This window comes from Microtus pennsylvanicus, chromosome 2, assembly GCF_037038515.1.
Source record: "Microtus pennsylvanicus isolate mMicPen1 chromosome 2, mMicPen1.hap1, whole genome shotgun sequence".
NCBI lineage: Eukaryota > Metazoa > Chordata > Mammalia > Rodentia > Cricetidae > Microtus > Microtus pennsylvanicus.
The window spans coordinates 140,371,286-140,389,588 of record NC_134580.1 but is presented as its reverse complement, the minus strand read 5'-3'; the positions used below and the strand labels follow the sequence as shown (position 1 = coordinate 140,389,588).

Sequence of the window (18,303 nt, the reverse complement as noted above, 5' to 3'; positions counted from 1 at the left end):
GCATCGTCCACTCTCTGAGCGTGGAGCAGTAACGCCTTTCTTTCTGAACCACGTTAATGTACCTCCTCGAGAGCTGTGAGTGGGGCGGCCGACAGCTCAGTTGGTGAATCGCTTGCCGTGCAACAATGAGGGCCTGAGTTCAGTCTCCAGAACCAACGCAGAGAGTTGGGCATGGAGGCCTCTGTTCATAATCCCAGGACTGGGGAGGCCAGAGGGAAGGCCTCAGAGTGCACTTGCCAGCCAGGCTCTCCTAACTGATGAGCTCCAGCCAATGAGAGATCCTGTCTTAGAAGAGGTAGGCCGCATTACTGATGAACCCTGAGGTAGCCTTTACACACACAACAATTTACACACGTATACACACATCCACATACATGCATCTTAAAGAAAAAAAACCCACATATTTCCTTCCAGTCATGGTGACTCAGACCTGTAATCCCAGATACTTGGGAAGCTGAGTCAGAAGGAGTGAAGTTTAAGGCCAGCCTTGCCTCTGACATATGTCCAAGATCAACATGGACAACTAATGAAATCCTGACTTAAAATCTACAGAGGTAAAAGGAGGGCTGGAGACACAGCTCAGAGTTAGAAAGTTTCCCAGCATGTGCAAGGCGCTAGGTTCAATCACTGGTACTCCACAAATCGAAAACCAAACCACGACAGAACAGCCCATGTTCCCATCTGCTTGCCTCAGAGCATTACAGATGGATGCTGGGTAAACAATGCTAGCCCTTGTTAGCTAGGTTTGGATTAGACAGGCTCGGGTCCAGCTGGAGAACATGACTCCTTTTCGATTCCCACACAAAAGAAGCTTCCAGCACAGGCAGAAGGCATCCCCTCTCCTTCCCTGTGCCAAACACCTCTTAGCCCCAGTTCAGAAAGCTGCTGCTGTCTCCTGGAAGGCTTTGTTCTTTCCGTGGTTTTTCAAAGCACCCAGAGTCAGGGTCTGAATCAAGGTGTGTCAGTGACCCACAATGCAGAGCCTAGGGCAAGGGTGATGGAATCTCACTAGGAAGCTTGGGTGATGGCATTCGATATTCTGCCTTCATCTTGCTTGAAAGACCACCAAACTTCATGGTGGTAAAGAATGGGTCCCTGAATGTTGTTTCCCTGGGAGTCTTGGCCAAGTGTGCATCTAAAGCCAGAAGAAGCTGAATGTATCACAGCAGCGATGATGTGAACCAGGCAGGAGGATGTCTCAGTCCATTTGAGCTTCTGTGACAAAGTGCCTTAACTTGGGTAGTTTATCAACAATTCAGATTTATTGCTCACAGTCCCGAAGGCTGGAAATCTTCCGTGATTCTGGTTAGCAGCCCAACAAATGTTCAAGATGGAGATGCTGGCTGACTGGGTGCCTCAGCATCAGCCTCAGAGAGGTGCCCTGCTTTAGAGTCTTCGCAGAGCTGAAGAAAGACCCCAAGGCCCCTCACAAAGGCACTGGTCCCATTTGTAAGGGTCCCCACCTCTTACTATCACCGCAGTAGAGGCTGAGTGTTCGCAGAGGAAGGAGGGAGCACGCGAGTTCAGATGCTAGCATCTGCCTTTTCCACACTCAGTCCCACCCTCTCTACTCCCACAGCTCAGCAAACCCAACCTTACCCCCAGGGAGGTGCTGGGAGAACATGTTACATGATCTCTCTTGGAGAAGTGGATCTGGGGGGAGCAAGGCACCATGCCCAAGCAGCATGCTGGAGGGTCTGTGACTGTCCAGCAGTCTGAATGTTTTGCATCGGATCCAAGATCCAAGTGAAGGACCTTATATGCTTGTCTTTGTTCCAAATGCAAAGATGTAAGATGGTCCAGGGGGAGTCACCGACGTCACCCCAGGCATCCCAGGACCCACCTTTCCCAAATCTGAGACTCATGTCAGGTGGTGCATAGAGCAGGGTAAATGTTTCAGAACAGCTCAGTGAGTGTAAGCGCTTTCATTCCATATCAAAACTGCTGGCATCGGGCACTCTGAGTGTCCTCTACGGATGGCAGTTGCCATCACTCAACACCTGCAGCATCTGCCTGCCTCCATGGTGAGTTTCTTGGTTGGAGGGCATGTTCAGTAGCTCCCCCCCGCAGGAGTTGATGCTCTCAGGAGCAGTCCTCAACCAGGATGACAAGCAATCAGTCAGGAAATGCCCCACTGTGCTATATCCCAGAGAACAGCTCGAGAAAGTTCTACTGCTTAGAACCACCAAGGTTAGAGTGAGTGCAGCGCTATGAAAATTTCTTCAACAGACTTAAAATACTGAGAGATGGTTTTCTCTTCCTTCCTTCCTTCCTTCCTTCCTTCCTTCCTTCCTTCCTTCCTTTCCTTCCTCCCTCCCTCCCTCCCTCCCTCACTCCTTTTCTCCCTCCCTCCCTCCCTTCCTTCCTCCCTCCCTCCCTCACTCACTCCCTCCCTCCCTCCCTTCCTCCCTCCCTTCCTCCCTCCCTCCCTCCCTCCCTCCCTCCCTTCCCTTCTTTCTTCTGGACTCTGTGGCTCTCAAGCATGATCTTGTAGACAGCATCTTTTCCTGACATTCAAAGGCTGGACACATCCGCTACAGCACTCCCTTAGGGTTTCTGCTGCTGTTTCAAAGAGCAAGCCGGGGAGGAATGGGTTTATTCTGCTTGCGCTCCACTTCATTGGAGGAAGTCAGGACAGGAGCTCAAGCATGGCTGGAAATTGGAGGCAGGAGCTGATGCCCTGGAGGGATGCTGTTTACTGGCATGCTTCCTTTGGCTTCTTCAGCCTGCCTTCTTATAGAACCCAGGACCATCTACCCAGGGATGGCTCCACCCACAGTGGGCTAGATCCTTCCCCATTGATCATTAATTGAGAAAATTCCTTACAGCTGGATCTCAGGGAAACATTTTCTCACCTGAGGCTTCTTCCTCTCTGATGACTATGGATTGTGTCACCGTTGACACACAAAACCAGCCAGAACAACAACCTTCAGGGTTCCCGCCAGGATCGTGCTCCAGGTGTACCTGGTGGAACCTTTCAAGTACTCTTCATTGGTTTCTTTCTGTCTCACTCCCCCACTACCTTTCCCGAACTTTCTGTGATTCTGTAAAAGTCCATTGTGAACATTCTCTTCCTCAGGGTTTCCCACAGAGATCATGGGGGTGTTTTCATATACCTCCAACCGTGTCTGCTGTGCACAGAGACAGCTTTCCCACTCTATAGTTGAGCGAAATGATCTGTCCACGGAAAAGGAGCCTTGGTGTTCCCACTCCTGCCACAGCACCTCTGGCCTGACCACGAGTCACTGACCACGTGTCCTTCCCGTCTCCCACACAGGAAGGCCGCTGTCTGTATATCATCCTACTGATGGCAGTGTACTGGTGCACGGAGGCCCTGCCCCTGTCGGTGACGGCTCTTCTACCCATCATCCTCTTCCCCTTCATGGGCATTCTACCCTCCAGCAAGGTCTGCCCCCAGTACTTCCTCGACACCAACTTCCTCTTCCTTAGTGGCCTGATCATGGCCAGCGCCATCGAGGAATGGAACTTGCACCGGAGAATCGCCCTCAAGGTCCTCATGCTGGTTGGGGTCCAGCCTGCCAGGTAAGGCTGTGTCACAGGGTGGCCTGTGATGGGTGGGGGGCATACAAGTTCTTCCTCTTTGACCATTGGGCCAGAAGCTGTCATTCCTCACGTTTTGGCTTACTAGTTCCTTGACAATTTGGTGGGTTCCGCACACATGCGATGTACTGTTGATTTGGTGACAGTGTTCTCTATATGCTTAAAAGTCATCTAAAGCCAGCCATGGTAGGGCATGCCTTTAGTCCCAGCACTCAAAAGGTAGAAGCAGGTAGGTCTTTGTGAATTCAAGGTCAGCCTGGTCTGCATAGTGAATTCCGGGATGGCCAGGGAAACACAATGAGACCCTGTCTCAAAAGGAAGCAATAAAATAAAATACAAAGTCACTGGAGATTGTCTTGGACTCTGGGCTCCTCCGTTGTGTGCACAGGGTTTTGGAATAGTGTGAGCAGGCTCCTCAAACTGAGGCCAAGACCCTCTGTCTCCAAAAGAGAAGTGTGTTTTTACTATCTACAGGTGCAGGTATTGTTGTTTTCCCACGAATCCCTGCGGCAGTCTGCCCACTGTTCAGTCTTCGTAGAAGGCTGTTAATTGCACGATGCCTAACTCATAGGATTTAAAATAACAACCCAGGCCTGCGAGATGGTCCATCCCGAAGACATGACTTAATCTGCGACAAAGCCTCCACTTACCTCCTACTTACTTCTGTGTATTTAATTAGCTCCTGGTGGAAAAGCCTGTGACACCTAGAGTCTGCTAGTGGGGGTGGACCAAACAGAGACTGGGAACAGAAGCAGTCAGGTGGGCTTGGTGCTGGCAGTGGGTGCAGACAGGAGCGGGGGCAGGACAAGGAGGGGTCCAGCTGGCAGATCTCATGCCGGGTCACTTCATTCTGGAATGGTAACCATTAAGAACCAAAGGGCAGCCGGGCGCTGGTGGCGCATGCCTTTAATCCCAGCACTCGGGAGGCAGAGGCAGGAGGATCTCTGTGAGTTCGAGACCAGCCTGGTCTACAGAGCTAGTTCCAGGATAGGCTCCAAAGCTGCAGAAAAAAAAAAGAACCAAAGGGCAAGGCAGGGAAACCCTAGGCTTTGGACTGACTTCGTGGCCAGATCCCTTTAAGCACAAGAAACTCAGTTTTCCTTGGATCTAAAACAAGCCGAGGGTGGACAAAACAGTTCAGTGGCTAAAGGCATTTGCTGCTCCAACTTGGTGACCTGAGTTAGATCCTAGAACCCACCTACAAGTGGGAAGAGAGAACTGAGCATGTGCCGTGACACACACCCCAAAATCAAAACACCCCCAGATAAGTCTGGCAGTTGCTCCCCTAGCTGTTACTCATCTGCCTTCTCTGGACTCTAACTTCTCTCCTGGAAAACCAGCCCTTTAGACTCCCCGGGGTTCAGGGAAGTAGACCATAGTCCCTCTCGGACCCCGCGTTCTAGATCCAGTCTTAACTCTTTCTACCGCCCAGGCTCATTCTGGGGATGATGGTGACCACTTCATTCCTGTCCATGTGGCTGAGCAACACAGCCTCCACTGCCATGATGCTGCCCATTGCCAATGCCATCCTCAAAAGCCTCTTCGGCCACCGCGAAGCTCGGAAGGACCTTCATCGGGATGATGAGAGCACAGGTGAGGCTGGAGGGTTGCCAGGGCGACACCACTGCTGCAGGGTGCGGGGAGATGAGCAAGGTCCACAGGCCACTGGAGAAGGCCCAGGACACAGACACGGGCTGGGCACACTCTTATGTCTTAATGGTGACAGTTCATTGAGAATCAGATATGCCAAACCATGGTACCCTGGAGTTTTAAGACTTACATTCATTGTATACTAGGCAATGGGTTTGGCACTCTTTCTCTACATTTGGAAGTAGGTAGGTGCTGGAGTTAAGTTTGTTAGTAAGCGTTTGAACAGGTGCCCACAAGCACTGAGACCCAAAAGGGCACCTAGGGAAGCAATGAGGCTGGCAAACATCAGATGGGCAGCTCCCTCCCCATACAAGTTAGAACAGGGGCTGTGCAAATTCTCGGGTAATGCTGGAGAAAGCATGGTCCAGGATAGCCCTTCCTGATGGCGTTCCGTAAGAATTTAACGAGGTTACATTAATGTTTGCAGTTTCTTTCCCAGATGCAAATGCTCAGGTAATTCTCCAGCCAACCGCAAAGAGAACAGCGTGCTGCTGTTGCTACGGTGTCCTCCATGAAGGGAGGGGTAGTACAGGGTGTAGGGATGACTCGCCTCTAAAATCCCAGCCCCTGGGAGGCAGACACAGGCTGATCTCAGTGAGTTCCAGGCCAGCCAGGAGTATATAGTGAGACTCCATCTCAGTGGAGGGGCTGGCAGGAGGGGCAATATCGCCATAAGGACTCCTGTCACAGACCACACTGACCGAGGAGTCTGACCTCTCCACCCTCTGATGCTGGGCTCTTAGCAGCTGCTGTGTTTTCAGGTGTGTGTGTGTGTGTGTGTGTGTGTGTGTGTGTGTGTGTGTGCGGTGGGAGCGGTGGGAGTGCGAGTGGGAGTGGTGGGCACGGCTGAGGTGGAAGTGACCACTGTAGATCACGCAGAGAGAAGGTGGCTGAGCCTGACTTTGAACCCAGGCAGTGTGACCAGAAAAGGGCTACATCAGTGAGAATTCTTTCGGCAGCAATAGAAAGCATGTCTGCCTTCCAGTGTCTTAAGACATAGGGACTTATTTTGTTCAGACATGACAGAATCAGAGAAAGGCATTGTGGGGTCGCTTCGGAGGCACGGGTACATCGGGACTTTTCATTGGCAACCCTGTGATTCTCTCTCTCATGGTGAAAAGGTGGCTGCCCCATCACTTCTGCTTTAAGATGTCTTACTTTATACTGATGTCTTTAAGAGAGGCCTAAAATCTATGCTCGCATGGGCCGAAATGGGCTGCTCATCTCCAACATCGTTTCTTCCTTGACCACAAAACCTACACGCACACACGCCATGCTGAGGAAGGCGAAATTTCCAACTTTGACAAAAATGGCTGGTCACTCCCCAGAGGGCCACTCATGCCAACAAATGCAGCAGGCATTATCCTTGAAGCCATGGATGGTATTACCCACGAAACTCATACTTTGCAGATATGAGTTAATATGTTAGCATGCCTCGAACAGACTTGTCCCACAAGCTCCATCCTCAGAGCCCGTGTTATTAAGTAGGGTGAAGCGGCAATTGCTTGTAATCCCAGCACTGGGAAGGGGAATACAGGCGGATCCCTGGGACTTGCTGGCCAGTCAACCTGGCCAAATTAGTGATTCCCAGGCCAGTGAGAAACTCTATCCCTCCAAAAAAAACCAAGATGCCAGGCATCATGATACATGTCTTTGACCCTAACACTTGGATGGTAGCTCATCTCTGTGAGTTCGAGGTCATCCTGGACTACACAAGAGTTCCAGGCCAGTCAGCATTACATGTGAAACTGTCTCCAAAAAAAAAATGACTCCGAAAGAACAATTCACAGACACACATATGTAGTACATTGCATGCACATACGTGTACACAGACATGCATATATATACTGAATATACACACTCATGTGCATTTATGTACTTCTGCACATACACGTTCACTGCATACACATGTACACACATTTATACTGCATAAACATGCGTTTGTACACACATGCACACCTACATACACAAACACACACATGTGCGCTGCATACATATACATACACACACGTTCACTGCATACAGACATGCATATAGATTCCTATACAGATTGCACATTGATCCATACACCATCCACAGACTGTCTGTGTTTGGCAATGCGTGTTTACTCATTCAACATGCATGGCCCTGAAAACTAGATGTACTTAGAAGCGCTTCACAGATGGGGTTTTCCCACGGCAGGAGGACAAATCCAGACTGTCACTGTTGGAGAGGTAGCAGAGCTGGGTTGTCACAAGGCCAGAGCCTTCCAGGTAACACAGGAGTTTTGCCAGGTAGTGGGGTTAGCAGCTGTTCCCCGGAAATAACCAGACAGTAAACATTTTAGGCTTGTGAACCTCTCTGTTGTAATTTCCAAACTCTGCCTTTGAAGAAGGTGGCGGAGTGCCAGCGCCGACTGCGTGCCAAGAAAAAGGCACGTATGGGAGCCAAAATTAAGATTTCTTATCAGTTTATCATCCCCTAATGTTCTTTTTCTATGAATCTTGTGTGTTTCCATGTATATTATACATGTTCATATATGTTTGAGGGAGGTGCACATGGAGCATGCATTTTGACAGGTTCTCTCAAGGAAACTGGAGCTCACCAATTCAGCTAGAATGACTGGTGAGCCAGCCCCAGGGTTAGTCCCACCCCCACCTCCCCAGAGCTGGGGTCACAGACACAGGCCACACCGTCCCACCCCCACCTCCCCAGAGCTGGGGTCACAGACACAGGCCACACCGTCCCACCTGCACCTCTTCAACACTGGGGTTACAGACACAGGCTTCACCGTCCCACCCCCACCTCCCCAGCGCTGGGGTTACAGGCACAGGCCACATTTGGTTTTTACTGGGTACTAAGGATGAAGCTCAGGAACTCACGCTTGTGCAGCAAGCACTTTGCTGACTGGGCTATCTCCCAAGCTCTGGATATTTCAAACTATTTAAAAATGTGAGACCTGTTTTTGCATGGCGGGTCATGGCAAGACCAGGGCGGGCCAGATCCAGACTACAAAAATGAGGGCTACTGACACCACTTTACGATGCCGGTTTACTGGGCTCCAAACGGTTCCCTCCCACGTTGTGGGGCTCTGAGAAGATGGTCATGCTGAGGTGGCATCAGGCAGTTGGCACTACCCCTTCGTTCATTTCAATCTCAGCTGAACCTGCGCCCTGTCTTACCCGATGTGTTTGCGGAAGAACCACAGCGATTGAGTGCTTGCTGTGTTGGAGGGCCCTTCTGAGGGTCTGTGTCTGAGTGGGGTGGACCCCTATCATCCTCATTTTGATAAGTGGGATTTGAAGAAGAAGTAAAGAGAGATGAAGAGGACCCCAGGGGTTCCCATGGCAGGATGACCTGTGGCACTAGGCATTTGAGCTGGGCTGGCTGAGGGTGGGGCTGTATTCGCTTTATTCCATTCTCCTGCCTCACACAGGATGGCCATGTGAATGTTCGAATGTCCAGTTCGTTATAACAAAACCCAAACTCTAAGACCTTGAAAGAGAGGGGACTCACTAAAGGTCACACCAGTTTATGGTAGAAGTCTATAGCCTCCCTTCCTACCCTGCAGGCTGTGGGGAGGTCACGGCCCTGGAGTCAGAGGCCTGGAAGTGAATGAGCAGCCTTGGAGGCTCAGGGCAGTGCTGAGAGCCCAGGGTAAAGACAGCGGCCCTCTTCACTCAGTTTCTGTGCTCAGGGCAGTGCTGAGCCCAGGGTAAAGACAGCGGCCCTCTTCACTCAGTTTCTGTGCTTTCGACAGGTGAGAGGAAGCTAGTGGAGTCAGATTTGAACAAGAAGTTTTCCAGAGGCTCCAAGTTCACAAGCGTCACTGATAGCCAGGTCAACAGCAATGCCAACACAAGCTGTCCTTTCCTCAAGACCCTGAGTGTCAGCTTGGCTCAGCTCCTCATTAGCGTGTTTGATGTCTGTGGTCCCCACTCTGCAGACGAAGATATGGAGGCTCACAAAGGCAAAATGTACTGTCCAGAGCTTTGAGCATATGGACATACAGGAGAAGATGCTGGTATAGGGTAGGGATCACTAGGCAGGACCCCAAGAGGTCTTCCACCTTACAAGGAGTCCCTGCGACCTCTTCTTCCTATTTTGCTACTGCTGTCTGAATGTTCCCTGGCATTTTGTTATTGCACCGTCTCCCTGTAGGGGGCGCTGTTCTAACCCAGGCTTCAGTCAAGGAGATTCCCCTTAGCCAGCAAGGGGTTTGCCTAGCTTTCGAACCTATACTCTTCTGCCTTTTCTCTGCATGAAAGAGGCCACCCTTGTGTGTCATTCAGATGGTTGTAGTCATAGCAACCATTTCAGATTGAGGTAATCGGTTCCCTCCTTCACTCTTCACTTGCCAGTTGCCTCCTGGGCCTCTCTAATCTAGAAAGTCAGGACTAGTCTGTCTTGTGCATGGCCTGTGACATGCATGAAACAAGAGCCTGTGGCCGAGGAAGGGGCGATTATGTGGCAGGTGTGATGGCTCACGCCTGTAATCCCAGCGCTGAGAAGGCTGACAAAGGAAGGCGTCACGTCCAAAGGCAGCCAGGGCTATGTGGAGAGATCCTGCCTCAAACAAAACAAGATAAAGCAAACACAGGATGGGGGAGATGGTTCACTTGCTGAAGTACTTGCTGTGTAAACCAGAGGACACAGGTTGGGAGCCACAGCACGCAGGTGAAAAGCCAGGCAAAGTGGCACGTGCCTATTATCCCGTCACTGGGGAGGCGGAGACAGCAAGATCCTTGGCGTCCATGGCCAGCCTAGCCAGAGTTCCAGGTTCAGGGTCTGTCTCAGCAACTAAGGTGGAGCGCGATGAGAAAGACACCAACACTGACTTCTAGTCTCTAAACCTGTACACACACACACACACACACACACACACACAGAACTCGAAGACATCACCAACAAAAACACATTCAACAATTTGGCAAGATAGGCAGTAAGGCCCTCGCTGCCTTTCCACCTGTTCCCTTCCTGTCCTGGGAGAGGGGTCATGTGATCATCTGCTTTTGTCTAACATCTGTCTCCAAGCCCGGGAAGCCTTGGGTCATTCCTACTCATCTTGTGAATGACATTTGCTGGTGCTGGAATACAGTAGGTGCTCAATAGATGCACACAGGTAGCGATGAAGCAAATGAACAGGTCAGTTAGTATCTGTACTACCCCTTAGTGTCTCTCTTCATCCTATAGAGGTCACAGTACTTACCTCTGGCCTACTGGATGTACTGAATGGATTGTGTTCATTAAACTACTTAGTGTGTGTGTGTGTGTGTGTGTGTGTGTGTGTGTGTGTGTGTGTGTGTGTTGGGGGGGTGACCCTCCACAGGGTCCTTGTTACCTAACACAGTAGGCTAGCTCTTTCATGAGGCAAATTCAAGAGGTTGGACAGGGAAATTGGAATACTGATCAATTCTGTGTCAGACATACTACTAAGTGCCCATGCGACTGCCCTGGACATGGCATGAGAGTTATGGAGGTGTGTGTGTGTGTGTGTGTGTGAGAGAGAGAGAGAGAGAGAGAGAGACAGACAGACAGACAGACAGACAGACAGACAGACAGACAGACGAAGGATTGGCAGTTCTGGGTAAATTATCAGTCCTAGGTACAGTATAGGCCTGGCTCTGCCATCAACCCACTGGATCCTCTTGTCCCCAACCTTGACCAGCCTCTCTAGGCCTCATTTTCCAAATGCAGAGGACGGTAGCAACCCAACTCCATGGCTGTTGGGCCTGTGTGACGGCAAGCATGCAGGTCCAGCCCTCCCTCACGGTGTATGCTCAGTGTTTGTTTCCCGTGCAGCCCTTACGTAAGTACCAAGCTCTGGGCTGACCTGCGTCTTCAGGACCCAGCAAAGGCTCCCTAGAGACTTTGGCCCACAGACCTGTTTCCATTCAGTCTCTAAGGCTACTTGGGTCACAGGAAAGCCATAAGATAGCCAGAGTAAATGGCAAACAAGGAACACTTGCCTTGGTTTTCCTGTTCTTTCAACTTCTTCTTCATCCTCATCACCATCACCATCATCAAAATTAGTGCCCAATAGAGAACATTCTTTTTTTTTTTTTTATTTTTTTTATTTTTTTTTTTTTTAATTTTTTTTTTTTGGTTTTTCAAGACAGGGTTTCTCTGTGGCTTTGGAGCCTGTCCTGGAACTAGCTCTTGTAGACCAGGCTGGTCTCGAACTCACAGAGATCCGCCTGCCTCTGCCTCCCGAGTGCTGGGATTAAAGGCGTGCGCCACCACCGCCCGGCAATAGAGAACATTCTGCCATGGATATGAACTCCCACCCTTACCACAGGTGCACACACCAAGGCTCTTATGCCTGGTGGAATCTCAGGTAATCTCATATGGAACTCCCCAACTCTGATGTAGGCAGTGAGCAGCCAGGCTCCACATGAGACCCACTGGGGTAATCATGCCCTCCACCAGGGCCTGGGTAGACACTGTAGGTCTGTTTCCCTTCTGTGACTACCGACCTCTTGTTCTCAACCCCAACTACACAAAAGAATCTCCTGCCAACATCGTCAAGACTACCAAGGTCCTGCCCACTGCAGAACCCCTACAGACCCTCTGAGTGGGACCCACCCCCGAGGGAGTCCCTAGGGCTGCCAATGTCTGATGCTGCCCCAGATACGTGGGGCCCAGTAGGAAAAATACAGGACGAGCCAGAGATGGTGAGGGCCAGGGGTCACTGGGTTAGAGGTCATCCTCTGGGGAGTGACACCTCCACTCCCACCCCCTCCACCCCCCATCTGTATGCTATTAACAGCCCTTTACTTCCTGCTTCAGTGCCTTGGGCCGTGACCTCGTGCACTGCGTGTGGATGTGTGTCCCATTGCCCGAGCTGTGAGCTGTCAGCAATCTAGGGGAAGTGGACCTGGCCTTTCACCTGAGACCCCCTGCTGTGCTCAGTAGGGAGGGGGGACCCCAGGGCACAGCACAATTGATGCCATCGCCACCATAGAGTCTTGTTCTTCTTTGGTGCTGGCAAGACAAGGGAGCCAGGCAGGGTATCCCCAGGCTAGTGGGTGACATTGAGAGTGGCCAAAACAAGAGTCCAGATCCTTCCTCCTAGGGCACAGGGTGGTTGTGTGTGCTTTTCCTCCCAGCACATAAGGCTGACGATGTGTGCCCTTCTTCCTAGTACACAGGGTAGCTGTGTGTGCCCTTTCCCCAATTGCTAAGGGTTGGCTGTGTGTGCTCTTCCTCCCAGCGCACAGGGTGGCTGTGTGGCCTATGTCTAGAAAGAAATTCCTAAGTGGAAAAAAAAATCAAATGGTGACTGGGTGTGCGTGTTTGTGTGTACATGTTCGTGTGTGTGTGTGTGTGCATGAGAGATGGAGAGAGAGAGAGACTCCAGCCCCACTGGCCTCTTTTGACTTGTAGCCCCTTTTAGCTTTAGGACCTTTGTGGTTGCTCGTCCCCACCCTTGGAATTCACACCCCTTGCCCTGTGCTCACCTCCAGCACTTTGCTAAGAGATGACAGGTGTCCCTCTCACCCAGGTGTCCTGTCAGTCAGACTCTTGAAGACGATGTCTCGTTCCCTTCCCTGTGCTGTTTCCTGGGACACCCACCCACATTACATATTCTGCTTGTTTACTTTGTGCTGGAAGGTGGTACCCCTGTGGCGAGCCTCTTTGTGTCTCATCATTCACTGCCGTGCACACAAGAGACACAAGATCTGGTGCTTGGCCCATTTTGTAAAATTTGTCTGCTTGAGTTCCAGCCCTGTGCTCCCATGAGGTCTTGGTTTCAAAAGAAGAGAAACACACACTCACACACACGTACACACACATAACTCGCACAACTTCAGTGTCTGTGATCACCATTATCACCCAGCCAGCATCCTCTTGTGGACTACAGCCAGGTCCCTGTAGTCCACTCAAACCTAGAGATAGCTGGAAAATAATAACTCCACATCTTTCTTCTTAGACCCCTCATCCTACAGGACATTTCTGTCACCTTTAACACTTCCTGACTCACTACTGTCCCAGGATGCCAGGTGTTATGGAACAATCTTTTTGGACACTGTGAAGATAGGCTGCTCTCAGTGGTTTAATAAAGAGCTAACTGGCCAGAAGCTAGGCAGGAAGAAGTTAAGCAGGAGAGTCAGACCGAGAAAACGCTGGGAAGAAGGGCAGAGTTGCTAGCTGGCCGCAGAGGAAGCAGGGCATGTGGAAGATGACGTACACTAATTAATATGGGCTAATTTAAGTAGTAAGAGATAGTTAGTAATAAGTCTAAGCTATAGGCCGAGCATTTATAATTAACAATAAGTCACCGTGTCATTTATCGGGGAGCTGGTGGTCCTGATGAAAAGCCCCACCTCTGGCCAGGTTTTCTTAGCACTGCCAGAGTCTCCAACCACAGCCTTTGTATTTGATGTTTCTATTTCCTGGAGCTTCATAGACTGGCCACTGTCATCCTGCAGGCATCATCGAATGTCATCAGGTCATAGTGTCACGTGGCTGTCACTTTCTTTTCCCTAGCCTGGTTTTATTTCCTCTTCAACTGAAACCTTCATTGATATTTGCTTGTCTGCCTCCTGTTCTAGAATACAGCCTCCATGGGAGCCGGGGCCTTGTTCTGTGTTGTGCACTGTGTTCAATGGCTGTATTTTGGATGAATGGATGGATGAATGAATGAATTGAATGGAGACCGTTCCTCCCATTGCTCATCTTTGCCAGGTGACCTTTAACAATGACTTCTCAGATTGGCCTCAGTCTGAGTTAGGGGTTGTTACTGGCAGTGGGGCCCCCTCCAAACATAGGTGTTGGGTTGGAGTGTGGAATGCAGGGTGCTGATCTTCACTCCCCTCCATGGCCCTCTATCCCTTTTTCCTTTCCTCTTCCTTCCTGTCCCCCTACTGTTTCTTGACCTGCCTCATCTTTTTCTCCACTGAAAAGCGCACCATCTTAGCGGTGAAATCTTGTTCCCTACTGGCTGCACAGGAACTGGAAACTTCCAGTTAGTGCCCTTGGCAGTCACTAACGTGCCTCCTCTTCTCTCCCAGCTGCTGTGAGGGGAAACGGACTTCGAACAGTGCCCACGGAGATGCAGTTTCTCGCCAGCTCAGAAGGGTAAGCTCTGACCACATTCTTGGGGACCTCCCAGATGGATTCAAAGGCCTGGGTGCCACACCAGCCCCAAGTTCTCTACGGCTGGTCCAGGTGATTCAATGGGGTGATTGACAAGGCCTGGGTGCTGCACCAGCCCCAAGTTCTCTCTGGCTGGTCCAGGGTCTAGGATTTTGCCCTTCACCACTTGGGTTAGGTGAGGCCCTGCTTTTTAAAAAGCAACCAGTAGCCATGTGTAAAAACACACACACACACACACACACACCTGTAATCATTCCCCTTTGGAGACTGAGGAAGGATGAAGGGTTGGAGGCTAGCCTGGGCTACATAGCAAAACACTACTATCTCAAAACTTTTAATTATGTCAAACTAGAAGGCAGCCATGGGACTGGCAAGGTAGCTGTCAGTAAAGTATTCATCTCACAAACATACAAGCAAACCTTCACATAACAGGCACACAGGCACATACAGGCAAACATGTATATACAGGCAAACATGCACGTAACAGACACACAGACACTTCATGGTCTACTCCTCTGGGTCTCTCCTTTCAAGAGGGAAGCAACAAGACCCCCAGCCTTGGAGTTAGCATCCTGCCCATTCCATGGTTACCCCTCTCCCTCTCTCGTGTGTGTGTGTGTGTTTGTGTGTGTGTGTTCATAGTCACAGCACACGTGTGGAGGGCAGAGGTCAACTTCCAGGAATTGGTTCTCTCCTTCCACCATGTGGATTCCAGGGTTCAAACTCAGATCCTCTTGCAATCAATCAATTTTACTTTTGAAAATGTAATCTCAAATATATGTTTTGAAAACGACTTGGTTTCACAGGGGCAATTACCTGGCTTTCACGCTAGTGTTTGAGAATCAAGCCCAGGGCTTTGTGCATGTCAGACAAGCCTGTTGAACCATACAATTTAGTTTTAAAATCTTTATTCCTTTTTTCTTTTTCTGACTTATTGAGGAATAACTGAAAACAGGAAGATGTCTTGAGACACGCGTTTGTGGTGAACTGATTGCTTTAGTTCAAGATGGTCAGCATACTCCCCCCCCCACCTCAGAGCCTGTATGTGCAATTCCTAGTTCTAGCCACATATAAGCACTCTGTAGCAGCCCCTAAGGGGTGGAGGGTAGCTCGGTCTGTAAAGTGCTTCTCACACAAGCCTAAGGATCTGAGTTTAACGGCCCAAAATCCAAGTAAACAAAAGTCAGACATCACAGTGCACACCTATCACCCCAGAACTGGGGAGTGGAGACAAGAAAACCCCTGGGGCTAACTGGTGAACCAGTCCAGGCAAATCCAGGTCTCTGATTTTGAGACTGGTCTTCTCACTGTATGGCCAGAGGACCTCAAACTCAGGATCCTCCAGCCTCAGCGACCGGAGCCCTGGAATTGCAAGCCATGCCACCTCCGGTTTCCTCACAATCTCTGAAAGACACAATCAGTAACTTTGTTTCATTCTTTCCCAAAAGTGTACAAGGAAAACTACACAGAAAATTCAAGGAAGAAATAAAGTGGGAGAACACTGTAATTCCATTCCCGAGGAAAGATATGAAAGCAGACTGTGTACTCCACTGGAGACTAGAATACTGCGCACGAGACACAGTATTACATGAGTTACAACGAAAGCCGGGGCGGTGATGTCAGCTACCGCCCGCGTGATTCCTGATCCAGACACTTCTCTTACCAGATGCCTCTCAAGTCACCCATTTAATAATATTCTTAAATTTTAATTTTGTCTGAGTTTGTGTCCATGTATGCACAAGTGTGCATGCCACTCACGTGTGTGGAGGCCAGAGCACACCTTGCAGGAGTCAGTTCCCTCCTTCGGCCATGTAAATTCCAGAGGTCTTTTTACCTGCTGAGTCATCTCACTGGCCCAGAAAGACACATTTTAACAGCCTTGTAGGTGTCCCCATTCAGAAAGAGACTCAGCATGTAGCTGATTCCCCTTGGATGGACACTTATTTGCTTTTGGGTAAAATGGTATTTAATGTTGTAGTTCACCCTGCTACCAACTCAGATGCTGAACTCAATCTTTCCTTGGGGTAAATTCCTTGGGCAGAGTTTGGGAGCTGAAGGTTTGCAGGGTCCATGGAAGTTTTGACTCTAGACAGGATCCTGAAGCAGAAAGCAGAGCGTTGGGTGGCTGGCTCCCTCTGGGGCCAGAGCTTCTGACTACTCTGAATTGCCTCTCTCTGGGTCCATTCCCACAGAGGCCACCCTGTGGAGGCAGAGACCCCACCGGAACTGCCCGATGACTCCAAGGAGGAGGAATACCGCAGAAACATCTGGAAGGGTTTCCTCATCTCCATCCCCTACTCAGCCAGTATCGGGGGCACTGCCACACTCACAGGCACGGCCCCCAACCTCATCCTCCTTGGCCAGCTGAAGAGGTAAGTGCTGGGCTGGGGAGATGGCTTAGCGGGCAAAGTGTTGGCTGCACAAGCGTGAGTTCCTGAGTTTGGATCCCCAGAACCCACTTAAAAGCGAGGTGTGGTGGAACATGCCTTTGTGTGTGTGTGTGTGTGTGTGTGTGTGTGTGTGTGTGTGTGGTTTTTCGAGACAGGGTTTCTCTGTGGTTTTGGAGCCTGTCCTGGAACTAGCTCTTGTAGACCAGGATGGTCTCGAACTCACAGAGATCCGCCTGCCTCTGCCTCCCGAGTGCTGGGATTAAAGGCGTGCGCCACCACCACCCGGCTGGAACATGCCTTTAATTGAGCTCTGGGAAGGTGGAGGCAGACAGGTGTAGTTGAGTCAGTGAGCTCCAGGCTCACTGAGAGCTCCTACCTCAAAAAGAAGGTGGAGAGTGGTTGATCAGGACACTCAGCATTGACATCAGCCTCCGCAAGCACACATATGCATACACACACACACACACACACACACACACACACACAGTTAGATACAGTGTCCCCTGTGGGCCAAGGGTCGATTCTTCTCTTCCTCCTCTTACTGATTTCCCAGCCAAGGATGGTGATCAAGTGACTGTATTGTGGGAAAAAGACAGGCAATGGGCAGAGGAAAGGAATGCTGGGTGGCACGGCTTGTCTTCTATCCTAATCATCAGGAGTTAGAGACAAGAGGGTCAGAGGCTGAAGGTCATCCTCATAGAGTTTGAGGTCAGTCCGGGCTACTTGAGAGCCTGTCATAAAAACACAAAGCACAAAAAGCAAATTGTTGTATGCTATGCATGGCGTAGAAATAAAATGGAGCCGGTGGGAGTACGGGAGTGACAAGTCCCTGTCCGTCAGGGACATCTGTTTGCTGAGACGACGTCAGGAAAGAGCCCCAGAGTGAGAGTATGAGGGCCCTGGAGGACGAAAGAGCAGAGGCTCTGGGGTGTGAGTGCTCTTGGGAGTCTCAGGAACCAGCAAGACCAGGGAGAGCAGTTGGGGCCGCCCTGCGAGGCTGAGGCAGGAGGATTGCCGTAGTTCACAAGTTAAACACTAGCAAGACGTCGTCTCAAAAACAAACAAGCAAACGATTTTTGAAAAGAATGGGGGAGGGGAGTGGGTCACAAGCATAGCACACAAATCCCAGTGTTCATCTTCTCAAGAAGACAGAGACCCTGAGAGACCAGAGCGGGAGCGACAGGATGTAAAACTCAGGTCCCAGCTGGAGGCGTTGGCCCATGGCAAGAGTGAGCCAGGAGGAGGCTTCCAGCTCTGAGCCAGTCCTTGTTGGGGGAGTCCCTCTACCAGCAGATGGAGTCTCTAGACACTGACTGGTGGCTGGACCCACACCTGAGAACAGGAGAGAAGGGCTCCACAGAGCTTGGCTTCACTCTGTTAGCCTAGGCTCTGGTTTGTAAAGCTGTTTCAAGGTTCTCAGTGATTTTCAGACCCCAGAATTCTGAGCATGTGCCTTTAGTCCACCGATGTGCACAAACTCTAGGCATCCTTCCATCTCCCTGGTGGTCCTGCTTTGGGTCTAGGGTAATCTGGGCTTAGCCTTCCGGTTCTTGGTTCTTGCTTTCCCATTAGGTGTTTGGTATTGGGGGTGGGTCTATGGAGCCCCTCTTTAGAGACAGACAGG

The 18,303-nt window shown here is 50.5% G+C and overlaps 1 protein-coding gene across 2 annotated transcripts in view; it reads left to right on the top strand.

The window, feature by feature from the left end:
- The window catches only part of Slc13a3 (solute carrier family 13 member 3), a 61,527-nt gene that overhangs the window by 20,049 nt on the left and 23,175 nt on the right, over window positions 1–18,303 (top strand). For both annotated transcript variants that reach the window (XM_075963061.1, XM_075963062.1), the window contains exons 2-5: window positions 3,278–3,543; window positions 4,994–5,154; window positions 14,205–14,271; window positions 16,482–16,661. In XM_075963061.1, coding sequence (XP_075819176.1) covers window positions 3,278–3,543; window positions 4,994–5,154; window positions 14,205–14,271; window positions 16,482–16,661 — 674 coding nt within the window. The remainder of the gene's footprint in view (window positions 1–3,277; window positions 3,544–4,993; window positions 5,155–14,204; window positions 14,272–16,481; window positions 16,662–18,303) is intronic.